At 39.9% G+C, this 10,783-nt stretch overlaps 2 protein-coding genes across 3 annotated transcripts in view; one reads left to right on the top strand and one right to left on the bottom strand.

Moving 5' to 3' along the window:
• The window catches only part of iqch (IQ motif containing H), a 40,717-nt gene extending 38,771 nt beyond the window's left edge, over positions 1 to 1,946 (bottom strand). Inside the window, 2 exon segments of the mRNA XM_055155935.1 lie at positions 1,654 to 1,782; positions 1,896 to 1,946. Coding sequence (XP_055011910.1) covers positions 1,654 to 1,782; positions 1,896 to 1,946 — 180 coding nt within the window.
• A 575-nt stretch (positions 1,947 to 2,521) lies between these two features.
• aagab (alpha and gamma adaptin binding protein) lies at positions 2,522 to 10,085 on the top strand. 2 transcript variants are annotated; one of them, XM_055155770.1, is made up of 11 exons: positions 2,522 to 2,734; positions 4,836 to 5,026; positions 5,098 to 5,194; positions 5,268 to 5,357; positions 5,436 to 5,519; positions 6,387 to 6,472; positions 6,617 to 6,707; positions 6,813 to 6,917; positions 7,812 to 7,861; positions 7,946 to 8,056; positions 8,134 to 10,085. In XM_055155770.1, exons 1-10 carry the CDS (start codon positions 2,623 to 2,625, stop codon positions 8,021 to 8,023), a joined length of 984 nt encoding a protein of 327 aa, XP_055011745.1. In that variant the 5' UTR covers positions 2,522 to 2,622; the 3' UTR covers positions 8,024 to 8,056; positions 8,134 to 10,085. The 2 variants fall into 2 exon arrangements, with proteins under 2 accessions (XP_055011745.1, XP_020781143.1); XM_020925484.2 differs by having other exon boundaries at positions 7,946 to 10,085.
• Positions 10,086 to 10,783: the final 698 nt, after the last annotated feature.

Genomic DNA, 10,783 nt, shown 5'->3' with positions numbered 1-10,783 from the left:
TTTGTGTCTGTGTGTGTTTTGTGTTTGTTTTGTTTGTTTGTGTTGTGGTGTGACTCGTGTCTCTGTTCCTTTCCTTCCACAGTTGGTCTTTGTTTCGGTTTTTGCGGGCGCAGCTCTGGTAAACATTTCAGTTGTGGTTCCCTGAGTGAAATTTCTCGTGGTTAAATATAATAAAAAACAAAAATACAATTTACAAAGAGACAAGAGTTGATGTGATTCTCCCCGTGCAGGCGCCAGGCCTCTGCTCGGGCCGAGGTGTTCGACTCTCGTGTGAACCTGCACACGACTGTTCTTTGTTTTCAGGTGAACTTCAGCTCGTCTCTGTGGAAAAACTGCAGATTTAGTTTGTGTAGAGAAACAAGACGTCGCTGTTTCCCCGGGACAGTCCCCGACCTGAGTCTGTCAATGAAGAAACTCTCGTCTATTTATCTAAAGATTGTGAGTTCTTAATATATTTAATATTTATTGTGATTTTAGCAAAGTGTGATGAATGAATTTAACAAATTGTTTATGGAACCAACCGTTCTGCTCTGGACTCTGGAACATTTTAACACTTTATTTTATATTTGTGTTTTTGTTTGTGTTTTTTTGCACAGGATGTGGATGAGTGAAATGTGAAATGTGGAGCAAAACAAATTTACCTACAGGTATGAATAAAGTGACCGAACTGAACCAAACCTCAGTGTTGGGGAGTAACAGATTACAAGTACCGGAGTTATGTAATCAGAGTACAAATGATGAGTTACTGTATTCAGTTACAGTTACTGTTTCAGTGAGTTGTAATTGGATTACAGTTACTTTGTTGAAATAAATGGATTAAACAGAGGGATTTTACTGTTTTCACATTTTGGGCTAAACCAGGACTAAAACCAGGACTAAACCAGGACTAAACCAGGACTAAACCAGGACTAAACCAGGACTAAACCAGGACTAAACCAGGACTAAACCAGGACTAAACCAGGACTAAACCAGGACTAAACCAGAACTAAACCAGGACTGAACCAGGACTAAATATAACTAAATATGTCAATATGACAGTAACAGTATTTGGACATAATTGTGATTTCATATAAAAATAATTTCTCAATCAATAATATTTTTAATCTGGTCAAGTAAAAACTGAACAAACATGAATTTTCAGGATGTGTTTGTTACATTCATGTAGTTTTAAAAAACATGACAATATCAAGTAATCCAAAGTATTCAGATTACATTACTCACTTTAAGTAATTTAATGGATTCTGTTACAAACTACATTTTGGGGTGTGTAATCTGTAATCTGTAGGGGATTACATTTTAAAAGTAAACTTCCCAACACTGTCAAACCTGTGTCTCTGTCCCTGCAGATTTACACAAAACCACTGATTTGTTTTATAGTTTTATACAGAAATGTCCCAGTGTCTCTATTTGGACCAATCTGATGCTGCAACAGTAAAGAGAAACATAAACTGACATTTATTTTTGACTAAATACAGAAAATCTGCTTAAAAATGACCATAACACAAAGTACAGAACAGTTTTCCTTAATTACATTTCACTTATTTCACCATTTTATCATCACCAACCTCCACAAACCAGAGACGTCCCAGTTTTATTTTGAAAATCTGGTCACTTTACTTCTGTGCTTTTGAATTTCCTTAAATAAAAATAAACATTTACCTTAATTTCACTCTCTGTGTTGTGAATCGCTGTCTCCAGTTCTTTGAGGTTTAATGTTTTTCCAGACTCGGTGCTGTTGAGTTTGTGCAGGTCCCATTTCAGTCGACGCAAATCAACCTGAACCTGTGAAAAAAGAAGTAAAAACAACAACACTACATTTATTCTAAAAGTCATCACATCAGCCTTGTTAAAGCTGAATAAAGAGAAGTTGGTTTATAAAATGATGTTTTCAGCACCTGCACTAAAGCTGCCCCCGCGTCATCCTCCCGTCTGTTCGTCAAAGACATTTATTATAACATCATTTTAATAACAAAACAAAACAGAAAAAAAATCAGGGCCAGTCGAAGGATTTTATAAACGTTTGTCCACAAAGTTGGTTACCATGACAACCAAGTTTACTTCTTCTTATTCTAGTGGCGTTTTATTAGTAAACAAACAACTGCAGCATTAGCGCCACCGCCTGATCAGGAGGGTGAACTGAAACGCGAAAAATTAAATAAAATAAAAATAAAATAAATGAATAATACTACTAATAACAACACGGATCAAATAATAACTAAAGCGAAATAATGAATCATATACTTTTCTCCAAATTAATATCCCGGACAAACTTAAATTAAACTTTGAAACAACTATTCCTTAAGTCAAAATTCAGTTTGTAGTTTTTAGCTTTCTTCATTATGTTTCTTTCGACGTTTACCTTAGGGTTAGGGTTAGTTTTATGTTATATTTATGATTTAGTTTCATCTTTTACTCTCCTCTAAATAAAAGTAATAAATATAAATGAAGGTGGCGGAGAAAAGAAGATAAATATTAAATTTTAAATCGAACGCTTTTATTTTGACGCTCCCACTCGGCGGAAGTGACGCAGTGAAGTTGAAAGGTTCTCGATGCTAATGCTAAGCGGCTCGTGTGTGTCGGACTTGTTCCAGATGTGAGTCACTTTTACGCTTTAAATCTTTTATGTTCGGGATTTTGAAGATGTCGGACACAGAAGAAAACAGCGCGATGTTGGATCCGTGCGTCGTCATCACGAGCTCCGACCAAACGTTTCAAGAACAAGAACTGATCAAACGTAAGAGACGGAAGAGGATCAGACTCTGGATCAGACTCAGGATCTGGCTCAGATTCTGGCTCTGGCTCTGGCTCTGGCTCTGGCTCTGGCTCTGGCTCTGGCTCTGGCTCTGGCTCTGGCTCTGGCTCTGGCTCAGGCTCAGGCTCTGGCTCTGGCTCAGGCTCTGGCTCAGATTCTGGCTCTGGCTCTGGCTCAGATTCTGGCTCTGGCTCTGGCTCTGGCTGGGTTTGGGTTGTGTGTTTTGGGTTTAAGTTGGTGTTGGTATTTTGTGTGTTTGTGCAACATCAGGAGATTTGTGGATCTTTAATAGTTCTGTGTTTGTGTGTTTTTATTTTGTTGGGGTTTTGGGTTTTGTGTTTGTGTCTGTGTGTTTGTGTCTGTGTGTTTGTGTCTGTGTGTTTGTGTCTGTGTGTTTGTGTCTGTGTGTTTGTGTCTGTGTGTTTGGTGTTTGTGTGTTTGTGTTCTGTGTGTTTGTGTTTGTGTTGGGTTTTTTGGTGTTGGTGTTTTGTGTGTTGGTGTTTGTTTGTTTTTGTGTGTTTTTGGTGTTTTGTGTGTTGGTGTTTTGTGTTGGTGTGTTTTTGTGTTTTTGTTGGGTTTTTTGGTGTTGGTGTTTTGTGTGTTGGTGTTTTGTGTTGGTGTTTGTTTGTTTTTGTGTGTTTTTGTTTTGTGTGTTGGTGTTCTCTGTGTTGGTGTTCTGTGTGTTGGTGTTTTGTGTTTTGTGTGTTGGTGTTTTGTGTTGGTGTTTGTTTTTGTTTTGTGTGTTTGTGTGCTCTGTGTTTGTGTGCTGTGTGTTTGTGTTTGTGCGTCCTCCTCCTAAAGTCTCTTTTAAAGATGTGTTTATTTACATTCGAGTGTCGGACGTCCACATTTCCTCGGGACAGTTCCAGGTTGGAGTCTTGTGTCTCTGTCCCTGCAGATTTAGATACATACATAAAAACAACATTTCAAACGGATAGAAACAAAAACATGTGCAGGAGAAAATGAGAGACTGAGGAGAGCTGCTCTTCTATAAACATGATCTGATCACAACAGTCTGAACAGGGACGTGGACTTTCAGTAGTTCAAATATTAACTATCATTAGTGTTTCATTTTCATCATCTTCATCTTTATTCCAGACTCATGGTCCATTTGAAAAAAGGTGAGGACAGTGACAAAACAAAAACAATAAACAATTATATATGTTATTAGGTTCTTTTTTCAGGTGAACTTCAGAGTTTGTTTTCATACCAGTTTCGATGGCTCACCAGCGTCTTCCTCAGAGTCACGTGATGTTGATATGAAAACAAACTCTTGGTCTGAAAAAAGAACCTAATAACATAAATTATCGGAAGACCAAATGAACCTCATTGGACTAATAAACATTTATGTTTTTAAAAGAATCACACCAGAGTCTCCACATGTTGGACTGAATCTTATATTTCTGACTTTGTGACATTATTATTATTTCATTCTCTTTTTTTTTCTCTGCAGATAAAACTGTAAAACATAAAACTGGACATTAAAATTCTTCGTGCAGCTGCAGAGTTTTCACTCAAGCAGTAACAAATATTTCAGTCGCTCTCATCCATCGTGGCTCCTCAAAAGTAAAAGTAAAGCGTCACTGTAAACACCTGCAGAAACACATGCAGGTGCTCATCAAACCGGAGGATTAGATTCTTGTGGAGTAGAAAAAGGACAGTTTATGTCTCTTTACTGTTACAGGATCAGGTTGGTCCAAAATGGAGACACTGGGACTTTTCTTGTATAAAACTGGGACAAATCAGTGTTTAGTTTTTTTTAATAAATCCACTGGGACAGAGGACACACGCTCAAAACTGGGACTGTCCCGCAGTCACCCTGACCCAGCAGTGACTTGAGGACAATGATAAATGTTCTTTTCACTATTTTATTTCTACCACCCGTCCCAGTCTGGGTGCGTCCCTGTTTTGAATTCTGAAAATCCTGTCACTCTAATTTAAATGATCACTGTTGCTGTCTCTGGTTCTTCGCTCACACGGACCATCTGCAGCTTTATCCTCATCATCAGACTTACACAAACACACGTGTGACTTATGGATCTGGTGTAACAGTGTAAATGATGTTTGTTTTTTTCTTTTTTAGAGATTCTGAATTCAGGGACGTTACCGGAGCCGACCAAAGTGGACAAAGACGTGGTGTGGTATCCATGGACCATCAACAACAAATATTACACAGCAGAAGTGTCTCTGTGCACCGTCCCCAGCACCTTCCACATGTCATTAGAGATTTTCCAGGCGACTCAGGCTTTCATCGCTTATTTTGACAGTTCAGTGGTGAGTGGGACGTTTACTCACATGTTCTACTTCAGAAACGAGTGTTAAATCTCTCGAGTTTCTCATTGCAGAAAGACGGACTTGAAAAGCTGAATCCCTGGATATCGGTGGTGGAGGAGATCGCTCCAGAGGTTCTAATTCTAGTTTGTGACAAAGTCTGTGAAGACGGTAAGTAACTACAGGTTCCTGCAGACCTTTGGGATGATTCTGACTCGTTTCTCTTCTGTGTTTTTGTCTTCAGGAGTCACGAGGCAGGAGGCCCAGCAGTGGTGTTTGGCTCATTCTTTTGAACTGATCGAGCTGAACCCCGAGGATCTCCCAGACGAGGAAGGTAAAACTGCTTTTCATTAGAAATATAAGTTGTCGGATTAATGCCGAAAGTTTAAAATTCTTTTTATTCTTTTTGAAGACGATTTTCCAGAATCCACAGGGGTGAAGCGCATTGTCCAAGCTCTAAACGCCAACGTGTGGTCCAATGTCGAGATGAAGAACGGTGAGACACGAGTTTAAGTTTTAAAGGTTGTATGGAGGATTTTTTTGTTTCGAATTGTCAATGAAAGTTCAAAGTGACATTCTGAAGACGCAGCAGCCTTGGAATTATGATGACCAAAAAAAAAAAAGAGTGAAGATCCATCGATTGTGGACGTGGGAGACCAGATAAACATTGTTTGGTCGTCAATCAAACTCCCTACGTTCCTAGAGCCACTGACTCTCCGGCGTGTTGAGATTATGTGGTTTACGTTCGTCACTCACAAGACGACGTTTACTCGACCGACGCAGCGGCTCTGAGCGGCTTTTTCTAACTGTCGCTTCCTCACAGTTCGCACAAAGTTTGTTGCGATCGTCAACGAGAATCTACGACCAGTTCACCACAAAAGGAAGTCCGTTCATGAGGTCGCTGAAAGAAGAAGAGAAGGGGAAAAGGAGCGAAGACAAACTAAGGTGGTTGTGGATAGAGAGGAGTCTGACAGTTTAGATTATATTTGATTTGATCTCCATTAATGATCAGCTTTTCTTCTGGAGACCTACAGTATGCAGCAGGTTCTGGGTCTTGGAGATTCCTTCGGCGATGGAGCGACTGAAGCAGATGAAGGGTCTAAAGACGCATCTGTCGATAAATGACGTCTGGACAGGAAACTTCAACAGTGATTCTGAACACACAGCTGAAAACAAACAGGATTTGAGAGTGAGGAGGAAGAAGAGGAGGAGGTGTTTGTACTGAGGAGCTGTGGAGGAGGAGGAGGGCGTCATAAACATCTGAAAAAGACACTCGCTGTGTTTCTCTTTCCTTGGAAAATCCTTGATACAATCTTTAATGTCTTTAGTATGTCAGTGACTTCAGTTTGTCGTCTTGTTGCAGGGAACAGTCAGGGTCTGGGTCTGATGAGCAGTTTGGTGGCTGTAGCAGGAAGACACAGTTCTTCACGGAGCAGTGCAGAGCCGTCAGTGAGTTCACCTTTTCTTTAAACCTTAAACAGTTTTGTATTTCAGAGTGATATCTAAACATTTCCATATATATTTTGTGTGTGTGTGTGTGTGTGTGTGTGTTGTGTGTGTGTGTGTGTGTGTGTGTGTGTGTGTGTGTGTTAGCTCTCAGGTTTATCAGGGTCTGTGGACGTGGAGGAGCAAAAGGAAAGTGAAAACCCCGTCTCGGCGCAGGAGGACGAGGACGGTGTGGTCGGTGAGTGAATCTCTGACTTGAACAGAATAAACTTTCCTCATGTTTGACTTCTGTCTTTGCGCCGTGGAAATAAATGTTTGTATTTGTTCTTTGTTTTTACCGCAGACGCCATGACAGATCTGGACATCCAGGAACTTGCCGACCTCACCGCAGGAAACGCAGATGTGGATAATTTTGAACGTCTCTTCACCAAACTCAAAGAAATGAAAGGTACAAACTAAAACTCTGACCTTCTCCAGGATGTCACACTGTTCTCTGATCTGTTCTGCTGTGGTTTCCTCGTCACACAGACAAACTGGAGTTGTGTTTTGTTTCATTCACACGTTTAACACAAACCTGCACATTTTGACAAGAGTTCTTCTTTCCACTGTGTTTTTAAACTCCACACATCTTCACTAGAATCATTTGGATCATTTCCGCTCTGGAGTTGCCAATTTCTACAGAAAGAGCCACTAAACATCCAAACCACTTGTTCCTCCTGATTCTCTGAGTAAATGTGTGTAAAACAGAAGAGTGTTTCTGTCTCTGGACTTACTTTGTTGTTTTTGTGCAGATTTATTAAAAATGGGTCAAAGTCGGGTCTTTAACGGCCTCTTCAGGATCAACAGGACATTTGAATTTCCAGGTTGGACTAACGGATCCGATGAGGCAGGTGCAGGTTTTATGTGACGAGTGCAGACGCTGGCGTCAACAGGCGAGACGTGAGGAGCCTTTCTCAGCCCCGCCCCCACCTGGCACCGCCGGCGCCGCCGTGTCTCACCCCGACCTGGTGCCTCGGTGCCGCCAAGTCTGGAGAGAAGGGAAACAGCGTGATCCAAGTGCAAATGTCCGCTCTGTTTGAATGTCCCCGGATGCACCGGTCTGCGCCACGTCGGGTGGTTGTGGCGGTGGGTCGGCCGTTTATGGGCAGAGTAAATCCTCAGGGGGTTTAGAGGATTTAGTGAAACATGTGAAGGAAACAAAACTCAACTCCAGCTCTGTTTGTGACGAGGAAAAATGTTTAGACTTAAACCTCCCAGGAGTCACTTCTGTGTGATAATATTGGACCTTTTAACTGTTTAAATATGTTTATAGACGCTCACTATTATCATTATTCTTTTGCAGACAAAGCTTCATCGTTGCCTCACGACCAACGAAAGGTTCACGCAGAGAGAGTAAGAACTAAAACCACACAGGATTCATATTAATTCAACATTTACTAAGGTCATAATTGTTCTTTGTTTCCTTTTGTTCTGCAGGTGGCGAAGGCGTTCTGGATGGCCATCGGAGGCGACAATGACGAAATAGAAAGTTTATCCTCAGGAGAAGAAAGTTAAAATCAGACTCATCAGCCTCGTCTTCCTCGTTACGTAAGGTCCAGATTCTGCTCCTCGTGTTTCAGTCCAGAACAGCGACAGAACCTGGAACTGTTCTCTTGTTTTTTCAGTCTGTCCAGGATCCACCAGAGAAACCTACAGTTTAATGTAAATGTCTGTCCACTAAATACCACTTTTAATCATCCATAATTCACTTTTTACTTTTCCCTGTGTTTAAAATAAATGAAGGAGTCCAGTTAAAGTCATGAAATGAACAGAAAATATTTGCAGTCTGTAAGAAGGTTTGTGCTCTGAAGTGTGATTGAAGCTGCACAGGAGACGACTCGACGTCATCATTAGAACATAAAAGTCACTCTGATATTTAACTCTGTGTAGATCGTTTATGAAGCTGGTGATAAACTAAAACAAAAGGTGAAGAACAGTAAACTGAACAAAATTAGTAATTTAAGGGCGACTCACACTAGGACTTTAGAACCGTGCGACTGCTGTGGTTCTATGTTCCACACTCAGACCTGCAGAACAGAACCGATCCACGAGGACGTCATCACACTGCGCCGTTTGTTTACACGTGCTAATGCTTTTAGAGGAGAAAATAAGTCCAGCGGCAGAAATGTCTATTAAATAATGAGGCTCATGAGCGTCTTTTTATGATCCGCTTCTCTGTGAGTTTATGGAGATAAAAACAGCGCGGAGCAGTGAGGACGGACGGAGACGAGAGGAAGATAAACTTCTGTCTCTGTCCTGATTGAAGGTGAGTGTGGATTCACTCTGTGTTTTGGAGCGGAGTTTATTCACTGTTTTCCTCGTTTGAGTAACTGGCGCTCGTACAGTAAAGTTGTGCTCATGACAAACGTGCCGCGGTTTGACCCACACCTTCCGACCGGCCCAAAGTGTCTGAGCACAGTTCAGTTTCGCTCACACTGGACAAACGTACCAAAGTTTTAAGGTCGATCTTTGCTTGGACTCGGTTTTAAAGTCCTAGTGTGAGTGCAGTCGGTGAAAAACAGTTGTGACGTTGTTTTCTGAGCGTCTGTAGTTTGAGCTGAGCCTCGTCTGAATTGTCTGGTACAATTGTGTTTTCAGGCTGCAGATGTTTGACCTGATTTATATTTTTTAGCTCTGGAATCACCGAGTCAATTCTTATGGAACAAACACAGATTTAAAATGTCACATCTTCACCGTCAAAACAAATTATTCTTGTACACAGACCAGTCCGTGTTCCATTTGTTCTTTTGAATTTTAATTAAGAACGAAAAACAATCAAATGTGAAAACAGTTTATTTCATTTTTCTATTTTAGTGTCAAACAAAAAGCAGATTTTGACCTTAATTTCCAATAGGCAATATTTATAAAAACAGTCTCAGCGACTATTTTAATGTAATTTTTTTCTTTCTGGTTTATCTTAAGTTCTTCTGCTCAGCGTCGCCTGTGAATTCAGAGTGAACATGAATCTATAATCAAAACTATTTTTATTTTGGTTCTGTGGAGTCGACTGAACAAAGTTTCTCTGCTTCTGTTTCTCGTCGTGGATCAACATTGACTTTCTAAAACGTGAAAATAAACACGTCGCTGTAAAAGAAGAAACATGTTTGTCACAAAAAGGTTCGTCCTTCAGCAGCGAAACTTCAAATAAACCAAAGAATAAAATATCAGCATTAAAATAGACACGAGACTGTTTTTTATTGGTGTAATTTGAAATAAACTTTAAATTAAATATTGGAAATGGATCGAAATCTGTTTTTTTTTTTGTTTGACACTAAAACAGAAAAATTAAATAATAAACTGTTTGCAGAACGAGCGGCACACGGACACACGAGCCTCCCTCTGAAATAATCATCTCAAATTGTAGAATCTCACCGTCCGCTGCACATCAACTTTCTGTCTTTATTTTATTTTTAAACAGAGTTATGTAACAAAATCACTGCAAAAGAGATTATTTTTTAATTTCCTGTTCCCTGAAGTGAAGGGAAATAAATGAAACTCTATTCTTTGTGAACTGAAAATGTCATAATTATGTTTTAAAAGCCGACTAATATTTAATGAATAAATATTAGAAAATCCAGGGGTGGACTTTACTGTTTGGAGCACGAGAATCATCTGGATCATCTCAGTCGTGGAGTTTCTGATCTCGAGCGAATTAAAGGGAAAAGGAGTGAAAGTGTGAATGAAACAAACACGACTCCAGTTCTGTTTGTGACAAGATAAAAATGTTAGAACTTGACTTAAAACTCACTTCTTTTCAGGACTTTTAATAACCAGACTCAACTGCAGAGCAGATGACACACTGACCTCTGGTGGCAGCTTAACGTTACTGCTCTTTGTTCTAAGCCTTTGGAACTTTCCCTAAAGAGGAACTCTGGACTTTTCCTTTTTATTTGATTATGATTTTATTTAGCAGATTGAGAGTGAGAACATGATTTCAGTTTTTCAAATGTTCAGATGGAAATTTGACGACAAACTTTTGAATTGAATTTAAAAAGGTCAAGTGCCTCGTGTAACCCAAAATTATACACCTTGTTTTTCAAGTAAAAAAATCCAATCAAATGTATTTGTGCAGCAGATTTAAAACAGACAAAGCTTCCCAAAGTGCTGAACAACATTTACAGTGAAATAAATCAAGCAGAATAAAAATAATAAAAACTGCAGCAAAGGCGTCTCTTCCAAACTCTGAGCAAAAGCAGAAAAGTGCGTTTTGAGGATTTAAAGTTCTGCAGTGACTGTGCAGCTCTGATGTGTAAAGATAAAGTGTTCCACAGCCGT

This window comes from Boleophthalmus pectinirostris, unplaced genomic scaffold, assembly GCF_026225935.1.
Source record: "Boleophthalmus pectinirostris isolate CB_2022bp ecotype Guang Dong unplaced genomic scaffold, ASM2622593v1 HiC_scaffold_2, whole genome shotgun sequence".
In the NCBI taxonomy this organism is placed as follows: Eukaryota; Metazoa; Chordata; class Actinopteri; order Gobiiformes; family Gobiidae; genus Boleophthalmus; species Boleophthalmus pectinirostris.
Note: the sequence above shows the minus strand (reverse complement) of the source record. Positions and strands in the feature narration are given on the sequence as shown.

Coding starts and splice junctions, on each gene's coding strand:
- aagab (XM_055155770.1), top strand. CDS start 2,623: ATGTTCGGGATTTTGAAGATGTCGGACACAGAAGAAAACAGCGCGATG. Junction 2,735..4,835: donor AGAACAAGAACTGATCAAAC/GTAAGAGACGGA, acceptor TTTCTTTTTTAG/AGATTCTGAATTCAGGGACG. Junction 6,918..7,811: donor CAAACTCAAAGAAATGAAAG/GTACAAACTAAA, acceptor ATTCTTTTGCAG/ACAAAGCTTCATCGTTGCCT.